At 37.9% G+C, this 16,032-nt stretch overlaps 4 protein-coding genes across 4 annotated transcripts; 3 read left to right on the top strand and 1 right to left on the bottom strand.

The window, feature by feature from the left end:
* Positions 1-3,866: 3,866 nt before the first annotated feature.
* Positions 3,867-4,187, top strand: GCK72_005479 (uncharacterized protein; the record flags this gene model as incomplete). Its single annotated transcript, XM_053725203.1, has 1 exon — positions 3,867-4,187. The coding sequence occupies one exon, from the start codon at positions 3,867-3,869 to the stop codon at positions 4,185-4,187; it is 321 nt and encodes a 106-aa protein (XP_053589397.1).
* Positions 4,188-4,251: 64 nt separating this feature from the next.
* On the top strand, positions 4,252-6,819 carry GCK72_005478 (uncharacterized protein; the record flags this gene model as incomplete). The annotated part of the gene is made up of 9 exons (XM_053725202.1): positions 4,252-4,290; positions 4,432-4,603; positions 4,651-4,875; positions 4,923-5,048; positions 5,100-5,242; positions 5,788-5,821; positions 6,060-6,152; positions 6,308-6,602; positions 6,687-6,819. 9 exons carry the CDS (start codon positions 4,252-4,254, stop codon positions 6,817-6,819), a joined length of 1,260 nt encoding a protein of 419 aa, XP_053589396.1.
* Positions 6,820-7,454: 635 nt separating this feature from the next.
* Positions 7,455-9,977, bottom strand: GCK72_005477 (uncharacterized protein; the record flags this gene model as incomplete). The annotated part of the gene is made up of 7 exons (XM_003116822.2): positions 7,455-7,698; positions 7,756-7,997; positions 8,045-8,125; positions 8,211-8,319; positions 8,638-9,124; positions 9,825-9,904; positions 9,955-9,977. 7 exons carry the CDS (start codon positions 9,975-9,977, stop codon positions 7,455-7,457), a joined length of 1,266 nt encoding a protein of 421 aa, XP_003116870.2.
* Positions 9,978-10,385: 408 nt separating this feature from the next.
* GCK72_005476 (uncharacterized protein) lies at positions 10,386-15,877 on the top strand (the record flags this gene model as incomplete). Its single annotated transcript, XM_003117209.2, has 8 exons — positions 10,386-10,572; positions 12,176-12,243; positions 14,207-14,427; positions 14,475-14,557; positions 14,672-15,021; positions 15,099-15,284; positions 15,497-15,669; positions 15,724-15,877. The coding sequence occupies 8 exons, from the start codon at positions 10,386-10,388 to the stop codon at positions 15,875-15,877; spliced, it is 1,422 nt and encodes a 473-aa protein (XP_003117257.2).
* Between the last annotated feature and the right edge of the window lie 155 nt (positions 15,878-16,032).

Here is a 16,032-nt window from a genome sequence, read left to right as displayed (position 1 = left end):
AAAATCGTATGCAGCTGAAACCTAACATAATTAACCGTACCCTACGCCTCTAATTAGATTACCATGTGAATATTATTCTTAGTATTTTCACAATAATTCGTCCACATGTTATTGTTCAATTTCATTTCCAGATTTGTGTCTCTCTGTGCCACCACCTTCTTTTTCTTCTTCTTCTTGATTATTTTTGTTATCCTTTTCAGTTCTCTCTTCTTTCTCTTCCTTCCACCTTCTATATCCTTCCGTATTCATTTTTTTGACGCCTTCTATCTCAAATTTTAATTGTAACGTTTTCTTCTTTTTCTTCTTTTCATAATTATGACTCTTGGGGATCAAATAGTAATCACCTCTGAATAGAGTAAACAATATTTCTCATCTCACTCTCTTTCTCATATCAAAAGTATTGGGCCCTGAAAAAGGGGAAGTCATCTCTCTTTATTTCACAAATAAGCTTCGTCTGAGAGAGAGAAAGAGCAGCTCTCGCTTCGTTAATTATTCGCTTTCTTTTATATATGTGTATGTACATATATGTTTATTAGAGAGAAAAGACAGAAAGATGAGTCTTCTTTACTTCATGACGGATTCTTTTCAATATGATTCTGATGCACTTTCCATCAAACTTTTTGATGAGAGCGTGTAGAATATGACTTTCGATAATAGAAATAATTAAAAAGAAGCAGCCCATTATGATGTTTGATGTACTCGATGACGGAGCACATTCCTTTTCAAAAGTGGTATTTTCTCATTCGAAGTATGATCGTCCAATTAATTTGGGTTTATCTTGTTCATGAAATTGCACATAATTTACGTACAGTCTCAAAATTTTAGACGGTAGATGATTCCATAAACCTTTTGCTGAACTTTTTTTTTCATCCCAAGGCTCAGCATCTTCTTTGCAAAAAATGCAACCGGCATCACTGCGTAGCTGCAAAGCCACAATTTATTCGTCGAAATTACAAACCATTCGAAAATTTAAAACTTTTTAATTAGACTCTCTCATCCAGCCTTCCTGATGAATTAGAAAAAACGATGATCTTTCTTTTGCTGTGTTTTTCTTTATCGTATTTATTCGTTATTTCAAATTTCCGTTCTAATATTATTTCTAAATCAGTGCGGAAATCCGAAACATGCCATCGTCATCATCAACATTGCCTTCTTCATTTCTTCATTCGAAGCTTCTCTCAAATCGTCTTCCACTTCATTAGTCAAGAAAAAAACTAAACTGGCCCATCTCTTTCATTCCAAAAACAACTCTTCTCTTTTTCTGTCTCTCTTGAAATTTGAATAAGTGCTCCTTCTTTCTCCGGCTTTTTTGGACATCCGTAATTCTTCTCGACTCAATTTCCTTCACCAATTCTGTCTCCTTTTTTGGTTCCATCCCCCGTCTTTTGTATATGTCGAGGAGTATGCCTTTGCATTTCAATTCGCACCACATTTACAATTTTATATGTTCCTTCCATTCGCTCCTCGACGGACCGTGACCCCTATTTGTGGAATTGGTTTGAATTGAATAGACATTGAGCATGTGTTGGTTGGTTAAGAGAAAAAGCTCATTCCAGCTGAAATAGAACAACGAAATTTAACAATTCCAGCTGTCTCCCTTTGATATTCTTTTTTAACGCCTTCATTGTCATCAACGTCTTCTTCCGATATCTTCTCCTTCCTCTTCTTATTCTCAATTTTCCTTCATTTCACGCTTTCGTGCATTTCAATCATCTACGTTTCTCCAATTAACGTAGTCTATTTCCCTGAAACGATTTCCCTCTGACCGAACCGAAAGGACAGTTACAATTCACATTCACAGTGATAATTTTCTGGGTCATCCACGGACGTTTTTTGCCATTCTCTAGGATCTCGAGGGGCGAGAGGTAACCTATATCATGACTACAAATTACAGTATATGTACAACAAAAGACTCGAAAAAGTGATGGTAGTAGTTGACCGTTGCGGAGGAAAATAGAAGAGAAAAGAAGAGGAGGAGATTGAGATTAACGAGTGTAGTTTTCGAGGTGAAACCAATAATCGACCTAGTAACAGTTTCATCCGCTTTCTTCTTACTACATGCATGCATCCGTGCGTTCTCATCTCTATTATCATTCGTTGTACTTTTCGTTCCTTCCGTTTGAAATCTAGACCATAACTGGACGAGTTAAGAAAAATCTTCAAAGTTAGCCGAGCCGAAAGATAAAATTTTCGCAACTAGAGTTACCCTATCATTATTTTTCTCTTAGCCGGAACGAGAAAGGGATAGAGGTAGATTTGGGTCAAGCGGTTTGCTTTTCGTGAACCATAGCAAATCTAAATGATAACTATCCCAATCTAAAGCTTACCCACATCCATTTCTCTGAAAACATCTTCGACTTCAACTATGAATATCTTCCCAAGTAGGTCATTCTGATTATTTTCTTACTGAGTTAAGTCTGATCTCAGTAGGAATAACGTTGTTCGAATCGAAACTCTAGTTTCTAGGAAGTTTTCAGCCCCGAACCTAAATCTTTCCACCTCTTGCTGTCGATAACAACTACTCAAATTCTCATTTTTTCAATCTCTATTGCTCAATAATAATAGTATCATATTTACCGTAGTCTTTTCCTTCCTCTCAGAAGCTTCTGCTTCTTCTTCTTCTGAAGATATTTGTTGCCCCCTTTCTCTCTCCAATTGCTAATTAATATAAATTGAGCCCTGAGGCGACGAGGCGCTATATGAGCTCTCTTCTCGATAGGGTTAGTACCCGCCTCTTCTTACTCCTATCCCCTGTTTCCATCTTCTTCTTTTTCTCATTTTGGATAAACGGAGTAAAAGAAAACGAAATGTCAACACATACAACTCGACGGCTCTTTTCGGTATTTTCTCCAGCCAACCCACCCCCCTAATTTCCGATTACAACTCCTTCTCCTTTTTCTATATTTTCCACCTGTTCCCTTCTCTCTTTCTCTTATTCTACTTGTTCTGCTTTCATTTACATCAAAGTTATCATTATCTTCGAGACCGGCTACTATACGAATTGGTATATCACCATGGGACTCCACAAATTCTCGGTAATCAAGCTTCTCGAAAATAATTTTATTTTTGAGTTAGGGCAAACAAATAGTGCATTGAACTCAGCTGTTATCCCGTGTTTCGATGTGTTAGGTGACTCAAAACAGATGTATTTCGATACGATGGATCAGCTCAGTCCAGCTGAGGATACTATAGAGATCGAGGTCACGGGGTGGGTGGAGAGGACAATTTTCTACGGGATATTAAGGAAAAAAGCAAGAATTCGAATCAGATTCGATTGAGTGTCCATGAGTCAGTCTGAAGACTTGATTAGTCATAAACTGTTATATAAACAAACAATTGTTCCTCTGGTCCTCCGGAAGCCTGATCATTTAATCCTTTTTCATTCCTGATGTCTCTTAACTTTTATCAAATTCTTTATTCCTCGTGCCCACCCAATCGTTTTCTCCTCAATCAGTCCTTTCTGTTAATCCAATTAGTGTAGTTTTCTAGAACTCACCACTTCTCGTCATTTTTTCCCTTTCACATCCTCTTGTCTCTCATCAAAAAATATACGCATTTACCAGTAATCCATCTGTTTTCACTCCCCAACCCCCCGGCCCCCGGCCCCCGAGACCCCCCAACTATCCATTCTGTATACAGTGCAAACACGTTGTTACACTGGTAGCTTGGAGGCAGACGGCTCGTCTTCTTCAAGTCAATTTTCTCAGTGAGAAGAGAAGAAAAAAGGGAAAAAGAAAGAACAATTTATATTTTTATCATCGTTCTCTTCCTCCCCTCCTTGCCCCTTTTTTCTTCGCTCCCATTCCATTTCATTCCGTTTCTATTTATTTCATCGATTGGACTGAAATCTCCTCAAAAGTCTTTGTATGGCTTCTTCTTCTTCCTCTTCTATTCCATCATCTCGTAAACGTCGTGATCCTCATCTCACCAATGACACCTACAGTACGACGAAGCGACTGGCGTTTTGCGAGCCACAGTTGGCGACGGGTGCGTCACATCACGTGCTTCTAGCCACGCCACTGCCAGTACCACCTCAGCCACCAATCAAGCAAAGAAGAATGGCTGCTCCACAAGTTCTCACTTCGGATCATCCATATCATCATCAACATGATGCAACTGCTGTATTCCGTGCACCAGCCAATACTGATGTTGCATCTGCAAGAGCAGCTATCAAAGCGAGTTTTTAGAAAAAAAGACGGAGGGATGAAGTCTATAATTGAAAATAGAAAATTAAACATTTCGAAATTAATAATGATCTTTGATGTTATAGAGAAAAACAGAGAGAAAAGTGTTAGTCAACAGAATCATTATGAATGAAAATTAACAGGATTGTTTTTTTACAAATTGCGAAAAATTAAAGTTTTTTCCTTGGATGATGGGAGATTCATAAAAACTTTGAATGCTAACTTTCATAACTGTTTATTGTTTCAGAGTGTTGCCAATGGATCCGTCTCAAATTTCGAAGTTGGCACTCAACAACAACCGAATAGTGTGCTCAGAACAATCATTGAGAACATGATGTTCCCAGTTAGTCTCGAAGTTCTTCATCAGCTCTTCGCTCGTTTTGGAAAAGTGCTCCGTATTATCACTTTCAGCAAAAATAGTGAGTCTACAGAGTTCAAGGGTTGTTTTCTTATTATAATATTTCAGACACTTTCCAAGCACTCGTCCAAATGAGTGAAGCTAATTCTGCTCAGTTGGCAAAGCAAGGACTCGAGAATCAAAATGTGTACAACGGGTGTTGCACTCTCCGCATCGACTACAGTAAGCTGAGCACTTTGAATGTCAAATACAATAATGACAAGTCTCGTGACTACACGAATCCAAATTTGCCAGCTGGAGAAATGACAATTGAACAGACTCTTGCGATGAGTAGTAAGAGATTTCTATGAGAGTTCCGGATATCAATGTATCCATTTCAGCTATCCCGGGACTTCAGAATCTGATTCCAGCCAATCCGTATAACTTTGCATTCGGTGCTAATCCGGCAACAACCTTCTTGTCTTCTCAACTTGCTGTCTCATCTGCCGCAGCCGCAGCAGCCAATGGTTTGTTTTTTCCTTGTAAAACCTTTTGAGATTTTCATTCAGAATTTCTAGACTCTGCGAATGCTGCCGCCCTGGCTCCATATCTGAATCCATTGGGATTGAATCCGGCCAATTTATCGTCTTCCAACCTCAATATTCGTTATTCAATGCTCAATTTGACACCGGTCATTTTGGTTTCGAATCTTCATGAAATGGTACGTCGAAAGGGTTTTTTGAAGAGTGAACTTTTCGGAAGGGATTTATTTTAGAATCAGTTTTGAGATATAGAGGGGCATTCAGACAAACAGACACGCAGACCGACAGATGTACATTAGAAAGCAAAGTGAAAAGTAACGCTTTCTGCCAATCATCAGAAGGTTTCAAAACTGGTTCTAAAACAAATACGAATTTGGTTGTTTGTTAATAGAATAAGGGTCAAAAACAGAGTTAACCTTCTTCTCCTTCGCATCCCTTTTGGCATGACTGATTTCTAGTCGCTCTCTATTAAAACTACTACTACTAAACCCAGAAAGTAAAAAACAGTTTGCTCTCTCTCTTTTTGTTTCAAGGGCACCTACGCACTCTCTCTCTCTCTTCTTTTTTATGACGATCTATCCCTATTTAACCAGTCTCTCTCTTTTTGTCTTTCTATCGCCTAATCCAGCAGTCACTACTAGCACACAACAGTCAAACGTCTCCTTTAACCACTACTATACCTCTCTCTCTCTCTCTTTTCTAATCTATCCTGTTTTATTTTCAGAAAGTCACCACGGATGCCCTCTTCACCCTTTTTGGTATGTTTCTTTTCTTTTCTACTCTGCCCTGAACCTTCACACTATCTGGTACTCTCTATCAATGATTTCGTTTCCATTGCTCCCGATTTTGGTTGCCTTTTTACACGTTAAGACTCGCTTTTTTACTTTCATTTTTCTTTTTCTGAAAAAAACAAAACCACACTGCAAAAAGTGTAGATTGACCTGGCCCGATGAGCTCAAAGTATTTGATTGGGAAAGAAGAATACAATGATTTCAGGGGTCTACGGAGATGTGATGCGTGTCAAGATACTATACAACAAGAAGGATAATGCGTTGATTCAGTATTCCGAGCCACAACAAGCACAGCTAGGTGAGTTCGAGTACATGGGAAACATGGAACAAATAAGTTGCCGTCCTCCCGAGATAGTTAAACGCCCGCTACCTATTTTGAAATCGAGACTCCCCATTGGGTGTTCGAATAAGATACTCGTCCGATTATCCAATACAAAAATACAATTTTTCCAGCTCTGACCCATCTGGACAAAGTGAAATGGCATGATCGACTGATTCGTGTTGCTCCATCAAAACACACGAACGTTCAAATGCCGAAAGAAGGACAGCCGGATGCTGGTCTCACCCGTGATTATGCTCACTCAACACTTCATCGTTTCAAGAAACCAGGATCAAAGAACTATCTGAATATCTATCCACCATGTGCCACTCTTCATCTCTCGAACATTCCAACCAGTGTCAGTGAAGATAAGCTCAAAGAAATGTTTGCGGAGGCTGGATATGCTGTAAAAGCTTTCAAATTCTTCCCGTGAGTTTGCCTTTAAAACAAAAAGGGGATAGACGATAGAGATAAGATTTAATAAAAACAAAATCTTATATCAATCTTTTACAGAAAAGACCACAAAATGGCACTGTGCCAAATGGAAGATATCGAGACAGCTATCGATGCTCTCATCAAAATGCACAATCATAAGTTAGCTGAAAATGCTCATTTGCGTGTTTCCTTCTCTAAATCCGGCATCTAGTCATTCTCTCCGATTCCCTCAAAATGTTCCGGTTTTTGACGTTCCATTCCCCCGTATTCTCTTCTTCAATCCTCCCATCCAATGTATCCCCAAATCACCATCTTTTTTCATGATTTTTTCAAAAAATTATGCTTTTTCCAACCATCTTTTTCCAAGAAGATACATATCTCCGGATGTATAGAACCCCCTTTTTCAAAATTCTCCTTACTTTTTTCTTCATATTGACCCATGTTTTCCCTCTTGAATTGCTTTAATTTTCCCCCACAAAAAGCTTTTTCATTTAGAAACCAATCAAAAAACTCTTTTTTCAAGAACACTCTCTTCCTTCTTATTTCTCGTAATTGTAATGATTCTGTGATATCTGAAGAAGAGTCTATTTCACAATTATAGACTATTTTTATCTATTTTTATCCCATTCATTGTAGTCACATTTCTTTTTTTTTTAATTTTTTTCTCCGATTTCTATGACATTTAATACCACTTTTTTCCTGTAACGGTCCCATATTTTTTGATTGAATTAATAAAAATTTTGAAAAGTCCAAAGTCATCTACGATTAGAAATGAGCGTTTCATTTAGCAAAAAAACCAATAATTGTACATAGGAAATCCAAAGTTACAGTTAAGAGAATTATCATCTAGGCAGATGGTTGATTCTGTTCCAATGTGAGCTTATCCCTCAAATAACGGACACGAGACTTGACAATATCCCAATCGAAGTAGCATCCAGTCAGAGTTCTCGACTTTCCTGGTGCATTCTTGAATCCATCTCTTGTGTGAAGAAGACGTTGATTCGCCCACAGGACAGTGTCGCCGTCTTCTAAACGGAATTTCAGAACGTTTCTTGGTTGATAACAGTGTTCGGTGAAGGTTTTCATGGCTCTGAAAGTAAATTGTTGGTGGTGAGACAAACTGAATAAATATGTCTTCAGAACTCACCTATAGATATCTTGGACTTTCGCAGGCTCACAATCATAAAACCAACTGCGCATTGCATTTCCAAACTGAATTTTGTTGACTTTTCCCTCATCATTCAACCGAATCACTTTGTGTCTTGCACACATATCGTAATCAAATCTGAACGTTTTTCCATTAATCTCATGAACATCGTATCCTTCTTCAATGTATTCCATCGAATGAGTTGTCAAGAGTCGAAAGACTTCTGGATTCTCCTTTCGAAGCTGAAAGCAATATATTGACTTATGAATATTCTGCTCAATGATCACACCTGTTCAGCGACATGGAATCCATCAACAAATAGACTATTTCCACCTTCTTCCGCACTTTGTAGCATGTGAAGCATTTGGAGCTGAATTAGAGAAAAACAATAGGATTATATGAATACATTAGAATGACATGACAAACAAAACATCATTGAAAAACAGAAAAGAAACCTGTGGTGGATGAGACAGAGATGGGAAATCAGTGTGGAATGGAAGTCCACCGTTGGATGCGTAGGCCATGTTGGAGGCGTCCGCTTTCGTGCTCACTTCGAATACCATTCTGGAAATTTGAGAGAAGTAAATAGAAAAATTACGAAATCAATGTTCCCACTGGTTTTTCCGAAATTGTAGTCTTCTCTCAAAAAGTGATAGTCAACGAAATTTCATTCCGTTCTCAAAATATCCTTTTGGAATTTGATAAACGTTGCAACTGCAAACTCAATTTTCTCGATAAAGAAATGTTTATGATATTCAACAAGAATTGCAACAAACGTCCTTTTTCAGTTCTCAATTCATAAGTTGACAATTCAAACCCTGATTTTTCTTTGGTTGAAACATGCTTGGATCTTTGCCCCAAATCTTTTCAAAGAATCCTTACCCAAAATGTGTTCTTTTGATCATTCCAATTCGATCACCAATATCTTCAACTGCTCCTCTAACACCTTTTGGAGCCCCTTTTAAAACAGCAATTCCATCAATACAAACCGCTTCAAGGAAGTCATGAACTACTCGGTCATTCTTCATAAACTCTTCATGACTGAATCTTTTCAGTTTTCTCTCAATTTCCTCTTTTCCCCAAGTCTCTTCCGGAAACAGGTAAACCTTCCTTCTTCTCTTTTTTGCTTCTTGATCTGATGGGTTCCGGATCTGAAGCCATTCTGATGGGAATGTGCTCAAAAGACCAGATTCCCATTCGATTTTCAGAGAATCTTCATCTCCATCAATCCATAATTTCTTGGCTTTCTGTTCCACATCAAATTCCAACATTGTTAGATTACGAGCAGTCATTGCTGGACTAATTGTATACGTGGCTGCATCTGGAGATGTATCACGCAACCATATCAACGGGAACTCTCCAATTTTTCCTGTAAAACTCATTTGAAGAACATTTTGAACAAATAAAAAAGGTGAGATCTGCTAAAAGAGATAAATAAATCAAACGATTCATGTGAAAAACGACAAGAAATGCTCTTTTTTTTCTCTTTCTGAATAATTTTATTGTTCATTGTGCAATCTAGTACAGAAAAAGGAAGAGCACATATATTTGTGTTATTTTGAAAAATATTGGAAGAGAAAATACTTAGAAATGAAAAGAGTTCGAAATGTGATGTACTTGTTGAAAAAGGATATGAATAATTCTAGAATAGGAAAGAAAAGGTAAAAACCAGTCAGCAGTGTTTTTATTTTTCATGCAGATGTACAAATTCTATTTAAATTCGGAGTTGACGAGTTGGGAACACAACTTTTGAAAAACGCCCCTTCAAGCCGAAAATTACTGTAAATTATCTGTAATTTGTACTCTATCCAGAAATAATATTGAACAATTTTGATATTTTGAATGGCGATGATGAGATGTAGACATTCCTACAAACTCTCGATCAATATGTCTGTTTTGCGAATCAATAATTGTCGATAAAGCGAAATATTTTCAGATTGTACAGTAGCAAGAAAGCAGAATAGGTTGCATAAAACTGAGATTTTCAGAAATGTTTTTTGAAAATGCTGTAAATAAAGTTCTTTTTGCGATCGTTAAATCCCTCAAGATATCAAAATTCAATAACTCACCATTACTCCATTTCACATTCACAATTCGATCGGCGTTCGGACCAGCTACCGATGCCAGTTTGCTTGCATTTCTTATATTTCTGAATACTTGAATAAATGAAAACCAGTTTGAAAAATTGTAGAAACTTACCGGATTAGAAGGGCAGACAACATGACAACACACGAAGAGAAATGTGGGTGAATGAATGAAAGGGAACGTGCAAAAAGAGACAGACTACACCTGCAACCAGTGGTTTTGTTATCGGAATCGGAGACGCAGAGAGAGGTCAACAGTGGACTTTGCCCTTTTCCCAGATGTACTTTGACCTCTGTTTTGTAGTACTGTATCTTCTGAATGTCTTGGGAAATTCATCTTCTTTCTTTTTCTGCTTTTTCGTTCTTCCTTGCTGTCGCCCCCCTAAGCTCCGCCCATTTTTATTTTGTGCCCTCCCTTTCTATTTCTTGTGCTGCACGCTTTGTCAGAGCCAGCTTCTTCGTCTTCTTCTTCGTCTCCACACCCTTCTTTTTTTCTACTTCTTCTTCTACTACAGCTGGACATTCTACTTCAGAAGAAGAAGAAGAATGCCTTCCTTATTCCTAAAAATTCTAATATACAGTTCAATTCAATGTGCACTCGGACAGGCGAACTTTTGGGATTACGATGAAAATGTGACACAGATTGAAGAGGATTTTAGGATTGACGATGTGACGAAGATTCTAAAAAGACTTGGGAATTATAATAGGAATGCGTATCCTTTGTTGGATCAAGGTGAGTTGGAAATCCATGTTGAAAGGTTTTGGAAATGTAGTCTGTGGTGATGATGGATAGAGTCCAGGGAGATTAGGTTCTTGAAACTTCTCATAAGTTTTGATCTTGACCTGAATATTGAAAACAGATTGATCGGATCTAGACCTAAATGAAAGAAAAACATTTAATAAGCAAACAATATTTTGAAAGAAGCGAGTCTTAACTTTGGAAAATCTATTGTTGAATATTATCAAGGCAGTCACAGAGCAAAATTTTCATGAGGATCGGTGTATCATCTGCTGCAAAGATTAGTGGAGTGTCCATACCCCATTAATCGGCTCTTAATGACTTTTTCTGTATCTTTTAGGCTTCCATTGATTGCCTATTGATAACCGAAACTTTGGGATCTGATTTTCCAAGAACATCAGCTTTTCTACATTTGATAAAAAATGAAGATTCGAAACAAAAGAAAACATATATATTTCAATCAACTTTTCTTCTTTTTTCATCGGAATCAATCGTCAACTTCTCATCTGTTCAGTCTCATTTAATTAAAGAAAAAAGTCTTCTCCGAATGCATTTCCTTATGCTTCATAACCGAATTTTATTGTCTCTCGTAAAAAGTATTTTCTTCTTCTTCTTCTCTGAATTTATTCTCATCTTCTACTAGAACAACTTCTTTTTCTGCTGAAAATGAGTGAAGTACATGTATTGTTCATCTCGTTTTCTCTCGCTCTCTCTCTATCCTCAGAATTCCCAAGTCCCATCAGTCAGACTCTTGCATATCCATCATTTGAGTGTGGTGCACTCTCGACTTTTTTGAATTGAAACTGTCGGGAAGAAGAGTGAGAGAAGAGAAGGGTCCTTTCTGTTTTGAACAAAAAACACATAACAAAAAACCGGAGGGCTCTGAATTTTTCCGTTTTTTGTGGTTGCTCTCGGTTGAGTTCTTCCTCTCGTCACTTGTTTGGGGGCGAGAACAAAAAGAACATAACACCGAAATGGGTTAAGGTCTACCAGACATATTTCAGCAGAAAAAAGAGAATAGGTGCTTGGTTTCAGACACAAAAACATATTTGGAGAAGAGGAATGAGAGCTCTGGAATTGCTCGAAGTCACTCATAACTTGAGATCTGGAAGGGGGACTTGTCACTTTGTCGGAAGGAGTGAATAAGTCTGAGTAGCTGAAAATCTGGGTCTGAGAACTAGGAAACTTGTAGCAATGAGATGGTTTTTGATTAGAAGTCAGTACCTTCGCCGATAACAGCTTTCTTGAAGTTACTAGGTGAACTGTCGCTGTGACTTGAGCGAGTTCGCCTAACTGACATTAACGAAAAGGCTACATTGACTGGAGAGAGTCAATGGATTTTCCCGGAAAGATCTGAATTCGAAGAGTTGAGATAACTGATTCTAGTTCCAGATAACCGGGTTATTTATGGATTCAGGATTCTTATTCGACTAGATTTTCTGAAGTCCTCTCTGATGAAGAACTGGTTTTTGCTTCCACAAGATCCCCTCTGAAGTCCTCCTATTCGTTTATTGATCATGTCCCATGTATACTGAATCCATCCCTCCCAAGCCCATCACAATCTAATGTACTTCCAATCCTGTCTCTCCATTTTCAGACCTCGCAACCCACGTGGATATTCAAATGTATATCGAAGGAATGTCTTCATTCCATGCTCAGTCAATGGTGAGTCTAAATGTTTCTCTTTCCCTCGGTTTTCTCGCTTGCTTTCCTTTAGAAGCTTAGAGCAAGACGCGGTCAAACCTGATTGAAAAAACGGGGGAAAATTGGGCAGAGACAACAATTAGACATTGGTTTTGCGACGAAGAAGGGAAAGAAAAGGAGACGTGCTTTGAATTCAGAACAAGCCCCGTGTTTCTTTCCAGTCTCATTCACAAGAATTCGATTCAATTTGACAGCTTCTGGGTGGCCTGTTTTTTAGACTTGTCCATGTGTGATTAGTATGAAAAAGTGGTTTGAAGACGAGACAAAAAACGAGTGTGGGACACTTCCTCGATACAACTTTGTATTTTATTCCCCATAGATTTTGAACAATGTCTTTTTAGAGTAGGAAGGAGAGCTTTTCAAATATGAGTCGAAGAGTTATTTTAAGAGAGAAAGAGAGCAACTTTTTTGAAGAAAAAGAAGAACAAGAGAACAAGTAGTAGACCACAATTTGACACTTCTTTCAAATCTTTTCGAATAAAAGCTTTCTTTCGAGATGGATCCGCCAATCAGTTTAGAAGCAACACTACCCGGATCCTCTTTTGATGGACATCCCCTTTTTGCTTTTCTCTTTTTCTAAATTCACTGAATTCCAAATGCAAAAAACTTCTCGCTCTAGTGATAATCGCGGTTTGAGGTCGACTCGAAAATTTCGGAAAAAGGGAAAAGTGAACGAGCAACCAACACACAAAACGGGGGTCAAAGAGATATTGAAGAATGGTTTCATTCAAAAAATCCATAAAATTAAAGACACATGTTTTCGTTCATCTCGATTTCCATCAGTCGCTTCATTCTTCTTTTCATCGTTTTGTTGTTATCCATGTCGTGGGAGTTTCTATTTTATATGCGATCTTTATTTCAATGGAAAAGAAAGAAAACAAGCTCTCAAAACGTGTGACGAAGACCGCCCGAGGGGTTTTTTGGAAAAGGAAGGACTAATTAATTTTCGGTCGGAAGAAGAATTCGGGAGTGAAGGAGACCATAAAGTTGGGAACGTCTGGAGGAAGAGTACTAGAATATATAGTGGTCTGGTTGTAGTCAGAAGTGGGGATCAGTACACAAGAATGGGAAATATCAACATTTAGTTTCTACTGGAAGACCATCTATCTAAAATAAGAAGGTCATGTCACCTTAGGAAGCTGACTGAGGTACTGTTTTTAGAACAGAGTTGAAAAATTCAGTCTTGTTTTCTGACGAAGAAGTACTCCCGGTTCTCAACAGAATATCTGATTTGGAAACTTAGGCTATAAAAAGAAATTCAAACGATTAAAGCTACACCAATCTTCAGAACACTGAATCTTGAAATCTTATTTTCACTCCAAACAACCTGATTCACACATCGTACTAATTTTCAAATACTTTATTTATGTTGGTTTTTGGTACCAGTAATCCGTTTTCCTTTGGAATTATTTGAGTTGTTTGAACCTTTTCGAACCCATGTCGTACCCACACCTCCCCACTTTTTTCAAAATTCCAGACGTTTCAAAGGTGAAACTTCAAAAAACCTCACGTTTCTTTGTGCTCTTCTCTCTTGAGAAACCTTTCATGATTAGGTTGGTTAAAAGTGGCACACATCGAGGCTTTCTGTCTCATTCTTCAATGACTTATTCATCATTTTCTTCTCTTGTCTTATGACACATAACCCTTGGGGGCAACCAAACAATTACTAATTTTCTTGTAGTCAATTCATACTTACACAATAATGATGGATTGTTTTTTTGAATACTTAAAGAAAAAGGGACATAATTTGACAATGGACAGGTCAAAAACTGAAATTTGAAAATGAAAAAAGGGGACTTCCGACACATTTCCGGTTGCACGTATATGTTCGAATGAGTTGTTTGAAGGCGGATATATTGAAATCCGATTCCTTCGTTTTTTCATGCTTTCATAATAACCTTCAGTTCCGTTTTTTGGTTTTCAGGACTTCCAAGTGGACATTTATTTTCAAGAAAAATGGGTTGATCATCGATTACAACACAACAATACAAAGAGAATACTCGTGAAAGATCCGAAACTATTCGGCCTCCTCTGGCATCCAGATCTCTACTTTGCAAATGCAAGAACTGCCAGTTTTCATGACGTCACTCAACCGAATTTCTTGGTTTGGATCTACCCAAATGGGACTGTTTGGTATGATTGCAGGTAGCGAAATGAACGGGGAAAAATGAAAAAATATGATTGGATTTTAGGATATCGCTCACAGTGTTATGTATGCAGGATCTAGCTAGATATCCACTGGATTCACAGAATTGTGGACTGCGAATACTCAGCTGTAAGTTATAGAAAAAAGAAATGAGGAAGGAAGAGCATACTAAAATGCACTGTTTTTTTTTTTTTTTTTAATTGCACCCATTTCACACTCAGAATCAAACGAATTGCACTTCAGATGCATACGACGAAGAGCAACTGATTATCAGATGGAATGGAGCGAATCCAGTGGAAGTGAATCGTGGAATTCGGATGCCAGATATGCATTTGAAACACATCAAATTTTATACAAAACGAGACAAATATGCGACTGGAATCTGGTCATCAGCAGTTGCAGAATTCCATGTGGATCGAGAAATCACTCATCATATCATTCAATCGTATATTCCAACTTCTTTGATTGTTATTATCAGTTGGTTCAGTTTTTGGTTAGATGTTGAAGCAGTTCCTGGAAGAGTTTCTCTCTCAATTACTACACTTTTGACACTTGCAACACAATCAAGTGCAGCTCGAATGGCTCTTCCACAGGTAATTTCTTCTTCTTTTCTGCAATAACCATTCAGCTCTCTCCCTATCTATCAACCCCTTTATAAACCCATTTCCAGGCATCAGATGTGAAAGCAATTGACGTTTGGATGGGAACATGCATGGCATTCGTTTTCTCTGCAATGATTGAATTCACCGTCGTCAATTATTGCATCCGGCGGAAAGTTCGAACGAAGCCAAAGCCACGTGGACTTTCAGAACAAGTTCATGACCTGGTTGCTCAGTATAAAGAGAAGAAGGACAAGGTGAGTTGAGGGAGGGAAAAAGGGTGAACTTTTTGAATGAGGGGACTGGAAGACTAGATGACGTGGTTGTCTGAAAGTGGGGAGAAGTTAGTCACCAGTTAATAGGACAGAATTGCATGAAAGTCTAACTGAAAAAGTTGTATTCAATATTGTTTAGAAATCCTTTGTTCATTCTTTCTGCATCTTTCTGCTATCTCAATTTCTACTTTCAGTTCTCAAATGGAAATTGTGAAATCAGTTACGAATTGGCTCTTCAACCAAATGAAGACAGTGCGGCAGTTCAACGGAATTTCGAGAAAAAAGAAGTTCGTGAAATGAATCAAGCACCATTATTCGTTCGACGCTCTTTGCTTCCTACTTCAAAACGGAAAACCATTGAAGAGAGGTTCGGAATGAGAAATTGTTTTTATGATTCTCAAGAGAATTCTCTCTTTTTCAGGATAAATCGAGTCGAGGAGAACAGGAAATATGCTCAAGGCATCGATCGATACAGTCGAGCTCTTTTCCCGTTGGCATTCATCATTTTTAATATTTTCTATTGGCTTTATTACCTGAAATATGCTGTCAGCAACTCACCTGAATTATTACTTTAAAATTGCTTTTTTTCTCTTTGTTAGCTGCGAATTGCCACCAACCTTTAATCGCTTTGTACATTTTTTGTTTTCTGTTGATCTCTTCTCTAACCTTGGGTGATTGTTTCCGGTAACCCAACACATATTTTCTTTGTTTTTATCATGAATAAACTATG

Source organism: Caenorhabditis remanei, chromosome II (assembly GCF_010183535.1).
Source record: "Caenorhabditis remanei strain PX506 chromosome II, whole genome shotgun sequence".
In the NCBI taxonomy this organism is placed as follows: Eukaryota; Metazoa; Nematoda; class Chromadorea; order Rhabditida; family Rhabditidae; genus Caenorhabditis; species Caenorhabditis remanei.
The sequence above is the reverse complement of the archived record's forward strand: the minus strand, read 5'-3'. Positions and strand labels throughout refer to the sequence as shown.